Raw genomic sequence first — 15,695 nt, 5'->3', positions numbered from 1 at the left:
TATGGACCAAAATCTCTGAGGAATGCTTCCAGCACCTTGTTGAATCTATGCCACGAAGAATTGAGGCAGTTCTGAAGGCAAAAGGGGGTCCAACCCATTACTAGCATGGTGTACCTAATAAAGTGGCCGGTGAGTGTAGTTGGGGGTGAAGCAGGAGCAGCATCTGACTCTAAACACATCATGGAGCATACTAGCTAATTGGCTTTATATTTATATTAATGCCCAGGCCTATCACAAGCTTAATAATGAAAAGGTTGCTTTCTCAAACCATTATCCCTGTGTTATAGCATAAAACATCTAAAGAGGTCAAAAGTGGTGCACTCTGTCAAGTATGTGGTGCTCAAAGGAAAAAACGATATACAAAAAGGGAATAACCTTTGGCACTCAATCAGTCAACAATATGTTCGATTTTCAAATAGTGATAGTTTTATTAATGAACAGCTGACATCATAGGACAACAGACCTCATTTTTTCCAAACTTTGGGCAATCTTAGCCTTTGTCAAGGAAGTCTGTAAAACGTGAGTTCAGTGCAGCATAGTACAAATAATGCCTTGCGGCATAAGAGGGAAGCAGCCCATATGCTATAGGAGCAGGATGCCGGCGTGCCACCAGTGATACAAAGCAGGGAGTTGTCCTATCATGTCGGCTGTTCATTAATAAATCTACCACTATTTGAAAATCGAACATATTGTTGACTGATTGAGCGCCAAAGGTTATTCCCTTTTTGTATAGCATAAAACATCATAATTTATTGGTGTCCTGCAAATATTTGAGCCTACTTATGTACAAACACAAGTATCTTCTTTACCAGCGGATCGTTGTATACAGAGTATCTACAGCTCTCTAAGGCATCGCTCAGATAATGCATATTCAGGAGTCCTTTCCAGTCTCCTTCTTCAGGATCAACTTCCTCTTGAAGACATAAAAGCTAGCATTACTGAACTGATGGCGGGAGGCGTGGACACGGTGAGACATTGAAAATTACATACTGTTGTTTTTTAACAGATAGTGCTGTCTTGATTTCTAATTTAGGAACTCAAGAAATCACTCTTTTGTGCATACAATTAGAAACTTTAGTAATAAGTCCTATTAATTACATAGAAGATAATTTATTAGGAAATAGTGTAAATTTATGTTACATTATACAGTAGCAACAAATAAGGAGATCTCAGGTGCACTACCTGTATGAATTGCCTGTCAAAAAAAAGCCTATACACATGAATAAATGAATTGTATAGGGTGCTGCAAAACTGCATAGAAATTGCATGATCATGAAAAGAAAAGAAAAAAGCCTATGCATAAATCAGCGCACACCTGAATATATTGAACAAATAATGTAGAAAAATATGAGCAATTTTTATTAAGCAAAAAACCAAGACAAAAACACATCAATCAATTAAAAACAATTAAAACCAAGTGGAACAACCACCCTTCCCCCTGGAAAAACAATATGACCAGAAATAAGGTCCAAACCTGTATAGATAATACATGATAATGTTTACAGGAATAACATGTTACGGCACATCAAGGTAAACAGGTACAATATAACATATAAATTCTCCCTCTCGGACAATATGACAAAAATTGGGCGTCCCCAATAAAATAGTCAAGGACAATATCAGCCCAAAGGAGAATGAGTAGTATAAGCCGGTAATAAGGGTTATGGGCCCAAGAAGGATCAGGGGATATATGTGGCGCAGGAAAGCAGCAGCACAATAATGGTAACTAGTAGTGGGAGTGAATCCACAGTAAAAGAAGATGCAAGGTCAAATAAGACAAAAATGATATATAACCTGTGCTGCCCACGAATGCGCTGAAATGTCCCCAATGATGGAACCCAGTAACATACCCTGAGAGCCAAGGGAAAAAAGCCGGACAGCCTCCAAAGTGTCAGGAGGCAGGACGCCAGGGGGAAGAAGTGGGGAGAAATCCCACGCGTATCGCTGCCTCTGTGCAGCTTCGTCAGGGAATGAATGTCCACGAGATGTGTCCGCCTTAAATAAGAATAATGATGTCTCCCATTAAGCACCATGCCGGGCGATTCTGTCCCCGGGCCGGAAGTGCGTAAGAGAGGAAGTGCGCACCCATAATAACAATCCCGGAGTCTGGATCCTTCAAATTCAGTACCCTGCTAAGAAGTATGTTGTCAGAGCAAACAGCATAGTGAATGAAAAGGGCGCAAGCGCAGTGTGCGGCCGCACACAGGAGGGGGGGGGAGAGGGGGGGGGCCTGGGTTGAGAAAATAGCAGCCAAAAAGCAGTAGGTGGATAAAAGATGATAACCGAGTCCCGGAATCAATGAAATCGGTGCTGGTGGGACCCCAAAGGAACACAAAAATATGGAACAAAAAAATATATATATAAAAATAAAAATATATAACTAAATATATCACAAGGGAACCATGGGCAAAATCATAGATGTCCCTGGGATATTGATAAAATAATCCCAGCCTGGATTAAAGAGGGAGAAAGTTAGAGTTATTATTAATATGACAATGTATACAATAATCAAGATATATATAAACATGTCCCGAGAAATCAGGTAAAGGACCAATAAAATCAAATGTTCATATTTCTCAAATGCTTCTCCATTCTTTTATGATGTTTTATCAAAATCCAGATCAAGCCTTCCGGTTCCGTCCATATAGTAAATTCCTTGATCCAATCCCAATGTGCCATACACATGTCTCGGAATCTCAGTTCTAGTCCAGAAAAATTAGATGCAGGTAGTTTCTTACTCCAATCAAGCGTGCCATATAAGTGTCCGCAGTCTTTAATCCTGTCCCAGGAAGCCAGTATACAGAAGCTCCTCATTTAGGCCCAACAGAGAGATAGATTTTAGCCTGAAAATCCAGCGGGCTTCATGTTGTAATAGCAGTCTGTGCCGACTACCGCCCCTTTCATTACCCTGGATTCTCTGCAGGCCAAAAAAAATGAGTGTTAGAGGGTTTACCCCCATGCATCCTCAAATAATGTGCCGCTATTGGTGTTAACATTTTGCCCTTCTTGGAGTCTGAATGGGCCAAATTAATAGTTGAGAGATGTTTTTGTGCCCGTTTCCTCAGCTCCTGTGATGTCTGCCCTACATATATTTTCTGACATGGGCACACAATAGCATAAATGACAAAGCTTGTTTTGCAATTGATATAATGATAAAGAGAATGCTCCCCATTATCCCCAGGATTAATAAAGGAATCTCTAGTTGGAAGCATGTATGGACATACATTACATCCACCGCAGGGGAACGAACCCCTGAGGCGAATCCCCCGATTAAGCCTAGTTACCGGGCGTGAAAAATGACTTCTCGTGACAATATCCCGCAAATTGGGGGCCCTTCTTGCCGTCATGAGAGGTCTGGAACCGACACAAGAAGATGTTTGGGCATCCGAGGTTAGGATGTCCCAATTCTGATTTAAAATGTCTCTCACCTGGTTCCAATTTGTGCTGTGTTCAGTAATGAACCTTACTGAAGAGTCCTGTGAACGGGGGCGCGATGTAAGAAGAGCATCCTGATTAAGGGTCCTGGCATGCTGGAAGGCAGTGGAAATCGTCCTCTTGGGATATACCCTCCCATGCAATCTCACAGTCAAATCCTTGGCCTGTTTTCTGAAACTCTCGTCCGTTGTACAATTACGCCGGGTGCGTAAAAATTGTCCCACCGGGATCCCAGTCCGGGTATGGAGAGAATGGAAGCTCTGGTATTGTAACAAGTTATTGGTAGCAGTCGGTTTTCGATGTAGGTCAGTCAAGAGTCTGTCACCATCGACAACGACTCGAAGATCCAGGAAAATTGCTGAAACCGGGGAACAAGAAGATGTCAAAAGAATATTCAATGAATTTTCATTAAGTTCCCTTAGAAATTGAGCACAGGAAGCCTCCGTCCCTACCCAAATGAAAAAAATGTCATCCAGAAAGCGGTACCAATGTTTGACATGATTCAAGTAGCCCTGTGAGCAAAAGACAATTGTTTCCTCCCACCATCCCAAAAAGATGTTAGCGTATGCCGGCGCGTAGTACTGTAAATGTTCACTTAAAGACGACCTTTCACCAGTTTGAACATGTTAAAATGTCCACATCATGGAATAGTGGCTGCAAAACTATCAAAGTCTGAACTTAGTAACACGTTTTGTGGAAATGTGTCATGGCATGAACAAAGGAGATTTCTGAGAACCTCAGAAGAAAAGTTGTTGATGCTCATCAGGAAAATGTTACAAAGCCATTTTTATAGAATTTGTACTTCATCAATCTTCAGTTAGGCAGACTGTGTACAAATTGAGGAAATTCAAACCACTATTACCCTGCCTAGGAGTGGTGAACCAACAAAAATCACTTCAAAAGAAAGAAGTATAATAATTTGCGAGGTCACAAAGGAACCCAAAGAAACTTCTAAGCAACTAAAGGCCTCTCACTCATTAGCTAATATTATTGTTCATGAGTACACCATCAGGTGGACACTAGACAACAATGGTGTGCATGTAAGGACTGCAAGGAGAAAGCCACTACTCTCTTGTCCAAAGAGAACACTGCTGCCTGTCTCCAGTTTACTAAAAATCACCTGACAAGCCAGAAGGCTACTAGAATAATATTTTGTAGTCATATTGGACCACAATAGTGCCTTTTAGTTTAAATTAGAAGCATTATGTTTGGAAAAAGAAAAACAATGCATACTAGAATAAAAATCTCATAGTATTAGTAATACATGGTAGTGGGGCATCATGGTTTGGGCCTGTTTTGCACCATCTGGGTCAGGATGGATTGCTACCATTGATGGAACAATGGATTTTGAATTATATCAGCAAATTCTATGTTAGGACATCTGTATATGAGCTGAATCTCAGGAGAACATGAATCATGAAGCAAGACAACCACCCTAGCCACACAAATCGTTCTACCAAACAATTGTTAAAGACAAATGAAGGTAAAGTTTTAGAGGAGCCAAGTCAAAGTCCTGACCTTAATCCTATAGAAATTGTCAAGGCTCCCGGGTGTAACTACTGCCGGGAGGCTACTGATGCAGTAAAGAAGCCCAGATCAGAACAGCAGAGAACTCACTGGGTAGCAAGCAGGACCTGAACAATGTGACTGAGGGAGACAGGCCAGGGGCGGAGCCAGGTGCCGGGGTACAAAGGAGGCGAAGGGCACCGGAGAGTAGTCAAACGTGCCAAGGTCAATAACCAGGGGATAAGGGAGGTACTGGTGGGTGAGACAGAAGGATAGTCAGGTGGAAGCCGTAGGTCAGAAAGCCGAGTAAGCAAATGGATAGAAACACAAAGCAGGGAAGCCGAGAGGATCAAACAGACCAGATAAAGCACAGTGAGCACACAAACAAAACAGTATGCACAAGCACACTAGGGGGGTCAGGCACACAGACAAAATGAAAGTATAGCTGACAGAGAATCCATCCCAGATTCAAAAGGAGGCCACAACAATTAACCCCGAGATGGCAGGGCATTAACCCTGACCAAACCATGACAGAAATATTGTTGAAAGAACCTGAAGAGAGCAGATCATGGAAGAACACCCACCAACTGAACAGGTTTGAGCTGCTTTGTACTGATGAATTCGCTATAACTCCTACAAGCTTATGTGTAGGACAAATCAATAAGTACAGCAAATCTTATTGCTGCACAAGGGGTTCACAGACATGTGATATTGAATCATTGCTATTATTTAAAAATGTCAGTCTAATATTTTTACTCATTTTTTATTTAGTTCTCTATCTACAATTAGGACCTGTGTGAAAATCTGATATAGCTTTAGATCATATTTATGCAGAAATATGTCAAGTTCTAAAGAGTTCACACATTTTAAAGAACCTTTGTATATATGATCAGCTATTGCTTTTAAGCCACTGATAGATGGAATTAATAACATTGATTATCTTGTTACAATGTTACCTTGGAGTGGGAAAGATTAGGCAAGTAAACAGTCAGTTTTTAAATTAGAAATTTTGGGGGGTGTCCGAGCACATAGTACTCTATGGGAAAAAGGCAAGCCAGCAAAAGCAGTGTGATTGAGGAACTATGGAATGTCCAGGAGAAAACAATTTTAATTCATGGAGTCCCCACCTCACAACTTATAGGGTTAATTTCCATGCTAATAGCATTATAAAGTTGATGTTCACTGTACTGAAAGTGTAACACCCAGCAGAAAATGAACTTTATCCCTCCCAGGAACCACCGGCTTTCAGTTATACAGTTGTGCCCATGTGGCTAGAGTCACCGTTTACAGCACTGTGAGCAATGGCTGTAAGCACACCCTGGCACTTTGACTGATGGCTTGCAATGCACTAATGTACTGGAGAGCGGGCTGTCAGTCAAATTTCTGCATGGCGTGCTTACAGTTGCCTTTCATGGTGCTGTGAGAAGTGACTGAAGCTGCATGGGCACGGCTGTATGACTGAAAGCCGGGATAAAGGTCATTTTCTCCTGGATAAAACATTTTCAGTTTCGCGGCCGGACGCCATCAACCTGCAGATTAACCCTATAGCTGCAGGTTAATACCGCTATCAGACTTGATAGGTTCCCTTTAATAGATATTTGACAATGTCTTGGAACTAGATAACACAGCAAGGAAATGTTCAGCAGACACACCTACACTATATTAGGCAAGTGAATTTAAAGTTATTATTGATTGATCAGTAAATATATGGGGTTTCCTACATAAAGTAATTGCATGAAGACATTTGATTGTTTTACACTATTGTACAATGTACATAAATCCAGGTGATGGCTTTAAATGGTGACAATACTGACATTTTCTGCATCTTTTGACGGTGCATTCTGAATACTGAGTAAACAATGCACATTACAATGCAATACTCAGAACTATAAATGTATTTTTTGCACTTAACCTACGCCTATGTAATGACATTCAGTCAGAACAATGTGTCCAATTTCAGTTACTATGGAAGCAGCTCCCAGAACACAAAGCATAGAAATCTGCCTCTTCTGTATTATTATATTATTACAGCTTGTGGTGCTTGTGAATAGGTTAAAACACATGCTGGGTAAAAATGAGTCTACGATGTATGTGGAAAAATTGTAAAATAATGCCAGCATGGCCTACACAGATTCTCAGGCTTATCTTTATTCCAACATCAGTCCTATATTCCTGTTACAGACATCTATGACACTCCAGTGGGCGATGTATGAGCTGGCACGTGCCCCAGGTGTCCAGGAGAAGCTTAGGTCTGAAGTTCTAGCTGCTAGGGCCACTTCTGGAAATGACTTGACAACGTTACTGAAGAAGATCCCACTGGTCAAAGCAGCTTTGAAAGAAACTCTCAGGTAAAACCAGAAATGGTACATACCATATACAGTATACTTCTGCACTGCTTTTCTCATTGTCCCTTGTTTATTCCAGAATGCACCCTGTTGCGATAACATTGCAGAGGTATACTCAGAGGGATACAGTCATCCGCAACTACATGATACCGCAGGGGGTAAGCACTGATACAGCAAAGAGATACAACTGAAGGGATAACTATTGTTTAAAGGTCCTTTTACAAAGACAGATAAACTGCCCAGATGAGCATCGATGGTAGATTGAAGAAGTACCCATTTTATACGTGCCAATAAATAATCTTGAATGTGCAAACCATATGCGGATAAGTACTCGCTACTTTTATCAATCGTCTCCATATAGTTTGCATTATTATTTGTAGCACTATCATGGATACACAAGGGGAAGTGCTTTGTAAGTAATGGTACGTATGCAACTGTTGTCACTTGAACTATAATGAATACGCCTGCTTGTTTTTTTCTGCTATGTATTTTTTCAAAGAAAGCAAAATATTGCATAGAGTACTGATTTAAAAAAGGTCTCCTAGACATTTACTATCAAAATCAAATTCCAATGTAATACCAGTGGCATACTCATAGTGGCAGGCCATACAGCTGCCATGGCGACTATGGTGAAAGGGAGCCCTGTGCTGAATTACTTTTCTTGCGTTCGTCTCACATATTTTTCTGAACAGACCAAATGCACGGCGAATAAGCCTCCTTACCTTGACAAGCCAGAGCTGGTATGTCACTCTTCATAAGGAGAAACCTTACCCCATAGACCTCAGTCCAGAGCCTCTCACCTAGCCAAATCAGTTCTCATGCTTCGCACTGATGAGGGCCAACAGCCCGAAACATCGTGTCTGTGAATTGAGATACTGATTTGGCTTTTATCCTAAGTCATATTGCACGACTCGTTAAAGGGTTGATTGTGACTTGTAGGATCGCTACTTCCAACAGGTGGCGCTATAGAGTTTAAGTCCTCTTTTTCTCTGAAGAGGCAATTTGCATAATATTTTTCGGAAGTCACCACTAGAAGGAGCTCAGCCCATGTAGATCAGGGGTGCACCACACTTTTTGGTTCAAGGCTCACAACAATACCATACTGAATCAATCCCAAGGGTCACATAAAAATGTACAGGGGTACTTACATGAATACATCACCACAACCCCCATCAGCATATTAATACATCACCAGAGCCAAGTTTTGAGTATTGAAAGGAGGATCTGGAGAGTGTCTGCTCCTGAATAATTAGTGTGAACACACGCTAATTTAAACTGAGTTTCTGGGGCAGAAACTTTAAATCGTCCTCAATCTCAAATATCTACCTTTTGAGGATTTTTAAGTTCTAACATTGCCATGAAGCGCATTATGGATTGCTACATGTGTACAAGATTACAACCACTGTCAGCACATGAGTGCTGTGCCAGAACCATTATCCATACAATAATGCAGTATCAGAACCACCGTCAGCATATGAATGCAGTACCAGAACCACCATCAGTACAATAAATCAGCATCAGAACCACTGTAAGTACATGAATACAGCAACAGAACTACCATTAGAACATGAATGCAGCGCCAGAACCACTATCACTACTTGTATGCAGCACCAAGATTTTTACATCGATCAATTGCAATGTCAGGTCAGTTCCATTTACAATTGTATTGCATGAACCTGCAACTCCCACTATGTCCTTACTAATGCTAAAGAGATGCTAGAAGATGCTACTACCAGTCAACATCAGACTGTGGACCACACAAGAACCACAGTACAGTAAATTCCTGCACAACAAGCCCGCTCTAGTGGTGACCGTTTTCTCATGTACATTTGAGGTGTCCAGGGTGGTAGTCATGGCGAGGGGCTGCTGTTCCGGCACACCCTGGCACCCCACAAAGAAGATATAATGTCCCGTCTGGCGTGTGGATTGTGTGTAAGTCAAAACACTCATGTTAAGAGTAGGGGTTCCTCCTGATCTCCCGTGTTCATGGGTCCGGATTCAGGCATCACACAATCGACTATAGACTCTGTACTCTTTTCCAACAGTTCAACTTTACTTAACAACGAAGGGTTAGGTACAAATATAGTAGAGTATGTGGCCATTCTATTTCCCTGAGCTCTCCCTTCACTCTCTGGCAACACTAGCCTCGGAGACACTCCATCAACCCTTGCAGCTTCTGCATTTTCAGGCCTGCTCGCTTCAGTCAGTCTGCCATCTGCCTTCCCTTTGAAGATGAAAGAGGCATCCATGTTTCTGCCTAATTCGGGCCATAGGCCCTGAATATTCCTTGAAGGCCCGCTGAAATTGGTAGCGACTGTTCACATGCTGCTTTCCTGTGGGGTCCTGTACTTCTCTTGTGCTTTCCAACCCCTTGGCTTCATCTGTCCCCCTTCTTGATTCACTATCTCTTTAACTGATCTTAATCAGGAAGTCTCCCCACTTTACCTATCTCTAAACCAGTGTTTCCCAAACTCCAGTCCTCACGGACCCCACAGGTCATGTTTTCAGTATTTCCATAGTGTTGCACAGGTGAGAGAATTCCTGAGGGCTTGATGAAACTTCTACCACCTGTGCAATACTAAGGAAATCTTGAGAACATGACCTGTGGGGTCCGTGAGGACTGGAGTTTGGGAAACACTGCTCTACACCCTCCCAACCAGGAAAATCCCTTGTGATGTAAGCATAATGCACCTAATTTGCTTCACTACTGTGCTCCCCATCCCCCACTGTACTTCCCATTCCTATCTACAATAACTATCCATCATTCTTATTCCTATACTGTCCCTATTTTAAACAAATTAAAGCATTATCAAAATACAAACAGGTTACCCTAATATAAAATAGTCATAAAACTGTACGTAGTGTTTTTTGCATTTAACCATTCAATACACTTTGAATGCCTAAAACACATCAGTTTTAGAAGAGGAGAAAGAAGTGCACACCGCCTTTGTCACACTCTTACATACAGTGTGAAGTAAAATCGAGAATTAACGGGGTAGTCCAAAGGCAGAGTCATTTTCATTCTAAACACAGGGTGTTCAGCCAATGCTCTGTTGCCAGCTCATTATTGCTGATCTGAGCCAACAACAGAGCTTGTGCTGTCATTGTGCACATCTGATAGTGACAGAGAAGGCACTAACCCAGCACCTAAAACACTTTCAGGGAGGCAGCAGAGTAGTGACCGTAGTGACCACAGAATCTGCCCCATGATGACGCTTTGAGTATCCCAGGATGCACTCAGATTCTCAAATGAAGCATCATCAAAAAGGAAGTTGGGAAAAAATAGAAAAGCAGTTAGATACTATTGTTAGGGAAGGATATATAATTTTTAATTTAAGTATATTAGAAAATAGTTTAGATTATGGTACTAAATAGATAGAGATTTAGAATGAAAATTACTTTGGACTTCGGACCACCCCTTAAGGGTTGTGAGTAGTGTTGAGCATTCCGATACCGCAAGTATCGGGTATCGGCCGATACTAGCGGTATCGGAATTCCGATACCGGGATTCCGATACTTGCCGCGTATCGGATACCGGAATCGGAAGTTCCCAGATTCAAAATGCAGAAATTCAGCCAATGAGAATGATTCCAAGTGTGGGCACATCCTGTTTAGCATGGAGGGCATGAAACTACTGGCAAGGCTGTGATTGGCTGCTGAAATGATGTCATGATGCAGTTTAAAAGTCGCTGGCGCCATTTTGCGATCACTCTGCTGTGAATTCAGTTAGTGACAGGACGCTGTTTGCTGACTGAGGGACAGTTTAGAGATAGCGATTTGCTTCTTTGTGCTTTCCAAAGGCTAATTTAGCAACCGCTGTGTTCACCTACTATTCACCTTCCTTTTGCCTTGTAGCGCTGTTTTCACAGCGATCTGCAAGGTCTCTCTGTGTGTGTGTGTGTGAGTGCAGCCCACTCTCTAGTCTGAGTGCAGCCACATAGGCCATCCATAGCTGGTTGTATTCAGTTCAGGGAGGGTGGTTCATTGCCTCATACTGTCCTTTTTTTTTTTTTTTTTTAAGTAGTGCAGGCTGCTGCACATTTTTTCCAAAAATTCCTATTAGTGTCTTTCCACCCGTCTCCAGCTAATTTGTGGAAAAACACTACATAGGATAAAGTAGAGGAGGGTTTTTGGGCCTTGCAGCGCCGTTTACGGCTGTCTGCACGGTCTCCGTGTGACTGCAGCTCGCCCTGTAATCTGTGAGCAGCTATAGCCTGGTTGTCTCCAGCTCAGGGTTTTTCACTGCGTCATACCGCCAAATCAATTTTCTTTTTTTTCAAAGTAGTGTAGTCTGCTGCTAATTTATTTTAAAAAATCCTATTAGTGTCTTTCCACCCGTCTCCAGCTAATTTGTGGAAAAACACTACATAGGATAAAGTAGAGGAGGGTTTTTGGGCCTTGCAGCGCCGTTTACGGCTGTCTGCACGGTCTCCGTGTGACTGCAGCTCGCCCTGTAGTCTGTGAGCAGCCGTAGCCTGGTTGTCTGCAGCTCAGGGTTTTTCACTGCGTCATACCGCCAAATCAATTTTCTTTTTTTTCAAAGTAGTGTAGTCTGCTGCTAATTTATTTTAAAAAATCCTATTAGTGTCTTTCCACCCGTCTCCAGCTAATTTGTGGAAAAACACTACATAGGATAAAGTAGAGGAGGGTTTTTGGGCCTTGCAGCGCCGTTTACGGCTGTCTGCACGGTCTCCGTGTGACTGCAGCTCGCCCTGTAGTCTGTGAGCAGCCGTAGCCTGGTTGTCTGCAGCTCAGGGTTTTTCACTGCGTCATACCGCCAAATCAATTTTCTTTTTTTTCAAAGTAGTGTAGTCTGCTGCTAATTTATTTTAAAAAATCCTATTAGTGTCTTTCCACCCGTCTCCAGCTAATTTGTGGAAAAACACTACATAGGATAAAGTAGAGGAGGGTTTTTGGGCCTTGCAGCGCCGTTTACGGCTGTCTGCACGGTCTCCGTGTGATTGCAGCTCTATCCGTTGTCAGTTCAGCCCCCAAAAAATAAATAAATAATAAAGTTCACCAAACACACCAGTTACACACCACTTTACATTTGTGTAGGCCACATTAGCTCATATTCAAGTCTAGTCCACACTTTAGAAAATTAGTGTGTCTTATACCTGTTAGGAGGAGTTGCTCAGGAATAAGCACACAAAGCCGTTAGTACTTTTCTGCTTATCTTTATCAGTCAACCAAGATGAAGAAGGCAGTGAGTAAGGCACGTGGGCGTGGGCGTGGGCGCGGAGCAGGGAGGGGACGTGGGGATTCTGTGCCTGCTGCGGGCACCGGTGAGTCATCAGCACCCACTTTCACAAGGGAACAGTCGTTCATGCGCAGCTTTGTCGCCGAGCGCCGTACACCGCTGCTGCGTGAAGACCAAATTGAAGCCGTTGTGGGATGGATGGCAGCTAATGCATCAACTTCCATTAGTGCCACATCCTCTCAGACACAGAGCACTGGAGAGCAGCCATCTGTCTCTTCACCACCTGCAAAATTGCCCAGGCAGACAGAGATCCCAGGACAGGAGCAGTCTCTACTTCTGTTCTCTGAATCATCTCTTGGCTTGGAAACAGGGGGCCAGCCAAGCAGCATTGGAGAAATGGAAGAAGAGGCAGGGTGCAGTGATGCCCAACCGCTTTTTCTGTCTTCCTCTGAAGAGGCGGGTGGGCCAGTGGCTCCGGTCACCACCTCGCAGGCCGCATCAGCTGATGATGACACTCAGGTGCCACTTACTGGTGCGTGCTCTGCTGCTGAGACTACCCAGGAGGAGCAGTTGGGGGCAGAGGGTAGTGTAGATGATGAGGTCCTTGACCCATCTTGGCGTCAGGGACAGGAAGGTGGTGGGAGCAGCTCTGAGGAAGAGATTCCCCGTACGGCCCAAAGAGGGAGAGGGAGGGGGAAGACTGCGGATCCTGCAGCCTCCGCTTTGGCACCCGTAAGGAGCATGTCTCTTCCAAAAGTCAAAAGGGGGGCTCCCAAGACTTGCAGTGCCTGGTCCTTTTTTGACCCAGTTGCAGATGACATTTGCTATGTCAGATGCAAGGTGTGTCATCAAAAAATCAAAAGAGGTCAAAAAGTCGCCAACCTCAATACCTCCAACATGTGGAAACATGTGCGCAACAGGCACCCGGCGGAGTTAGACAAACACACTGAAGAGCTAGGCCAACCAACAGCGGCAGCTACCACCTCTTCAGCTCGTGTTGCCTCTTCCTCTAGCTCACACGCAGCTGGTTCGGCTTCCTCCCAGGATCGCCGTGGAAGAACCTCTGGCCCTGTTGTCCAGAGACCCGCTGTCATTCCACCCGCAGCACCACTTTCCCAGTCATCCACACACTCCCAGCCCAGTCTACAGCCATCGGTAGTACAGGCATGGGAGAAAAGGCGGCCTTTCTCGTCAAACCACCCACGAGCACAGGCTCTGACTGCAGGCATTGCCAAACTTCTGTCACTGGAAATGCTGTCATTCAGGCTGGTGGAGACTGACAGCTTCCGTGACTTGATGTCATTGGCAGTCCCACAGTACAATGTGCCCAGCCGCTTTTACTTCAGCAGGCAAGCCGTCCCTGCCCTGCACAAGCATGTGGAGGGACACATAAAATACGCGCTACTGAACGCCGTCAGTAGCAAGGTCCACCTCACCACCGATGCGTGGACCAGTCAACATGGACAGGGGCGATACCTTTCCCTCACTGCCCATTGGGTTAATGTAGTTGAGCCGGGTACAGACCGTGCGAGTGGCGCAGGACGTGTCCTGCCCACTCCAAGGATTGCAGGAATCCATTCTGTACGCATTGACTCCTCCTCTTACACCAGTTCCTCAGAATCATCGCTGCAGGAGCCGTCACAGTCCACCTCCACATGGACCCGTGATGAACGTGTACCTGTTACGACCGACATGAGCACAGCCGTGGCCAAACGTCAACAGGCCGTCTTGAAATTAATTTTTTTGGGGAATCGTAGCCACACAGCGCAGGAGCTCTGGAATGCCATCAAGCAGGAGAGCGATGTGTGGTTTGAGCCAGCGAATCTCCAGCCAGGCATGGTAGTGTGTGATAATGGCCGAAATCTGGTGGCAGCCCTGGGCCTCGGCAACCTCACTCACATCCCATGTCTGGCACATGTGCTCAATTTGGTCGTGCAGAGTTTTTTGAGGGACTATCCGGATCTTGATGCACTGCTGCACAAGGTCCGCCTAGAGTGTGCTCACTTGCGGCGTTCCAGCACGGCAAAAGCGCGCATTGCGGCTCTGCAGCGCCGACACCGCCTGCCGGAACATCGCATCATATGTGACCTACCTACCAGGTGGAATTCCACGTTACATATGTTGGAGCGGTTGTGTGAGCAGCAGCAAGCTGTAATGGAGTACCAGCTGTATCAGGCGCAAAAAAGTCGCAGTCAGCGCCGTACAGACTTCACAACCACAGAGTGGGCCACTATGAAGGATGTCTGCCAGGTTTTGCGTCCCTTTGATTATTCCACGCGGATGGCGAGTGCAGATGATGCACTAGTCAGCATGACTGTCCCCCTTATCTGCCTGCTTGAAAAATCACTGCAAGCGCTAAGGGATGATGTTGTGGAAGAGGTGGAGGATGAGGATTCACCACTTCCATCATCTTCTGGACAGTCAGCGCCACGTGGTTCCTCACAAACGCGTAGGCAGGGGACAGTTTGTGAGGAGGATGAGGAGGAGTCAATGGAGGAGGAAGACATCCGTCCAGAGGAGGGAGTTACACAATTGTCCAGTACTCAGTGTGTACAGCGAGGGTGGGGTGATGACGAGCGGGCAGAGATCACGCCTCCAGCTGGGGACAGCGTTTCTTGGGCAGTTGGCAGTCTGCAGCACATGGTGGATTACATGCTGCAGTGCCTGAGAAACGACCGCCGCATCGACCACATTCTCAACATGTCTGATTATTGGGTGTTCACCCTCCTCGATCCTCGCTACCGGGACAACGTAGAAAGCCTCATCACACCGTTGAACCGGGAGCGAAAAATGCAGGAGTACCAAGACACACTGGTCAGTTCCATCATCTTCTCCATTCCAACTGAGAGAAGTGCTGCTACTGCATTCCAAAGCAGCTCAGTGCGTCCAGGCAGTGGTGGAGGCTCTGCACAAAGAGGGAGCAGAAGCAGTGCCTCTGCCCAAGGCAAGACCAGTATGGCCCAACTGTGGCACAGTTTTGTGTGCCCCCCACAAAAGTCTACACCATCACAGACGGCTCCAGTCAGCAGGAGGCAACGGTTCCGTCAGATGGTGACAGACTACATGTCTTGCCCTCTTGCTGTACTCCCAGACGGCTCTTCCCCTTTCAAGTTTTGGGTCTCAAAGCTGGATACATGGCCAGAGCTAAGCCAGTATGCATTGGAGGTGCTGTCTTGCCCTGCGGCCAGTGTATTATCGGAACGTGTCTT

At 44.7% G+C, this 15,695-nt stretch overlaps 1 protein-coding gene across 2 annotated transcripts in view; it reads left to right on the top strand.

Moving 5' to 3' along the window:
• The window catches only part of CYP11A1 (cytochrome P450 family 11 subfamily A member 1), a 78,714-nt gene that overhangs the window by 41,534 nt on the left and 21,485 nt on the right, over positions 1-15,695 (top strand). For both annotated transcript variants that reach the window (XM_077264110.1, XM_077264111.1), the window contains 3 exons: positions 813-967; positions 7,123-7,289; positions 7,366-7,444. In XM_077264110.1, coding sequence (XP_077120225.1) covers positions 813-967; positions 7,123-7,289; positions 7,366-7,444 — 401 coding nt within the window. The remainder of the gene's footprint in view (positions 1-812; positions 968-7,122; positions 7,290-7,365; positions 7,445-15,695) is intronic.

The sequence above is a fragment of the Ranitomeya variabilis genome, chromosome 5 (assembly GCF_051348905.1).
Source record: "Ranitomeya variabilis isolate aRanVar5 chromosome 5, aRanVar5.hap1, whole genome shotgun sequence".
NCBI lineage: Eukaryota > Metazoa > Chordata > Amphibia > Anura > Dendrobatidae > Ranitomeya > Ranitomeya variabilis.
Note: the sequence above shows the minus strand (reverse complement) of the source record. Positions and strands in the feature narration are given on the sequence as shown.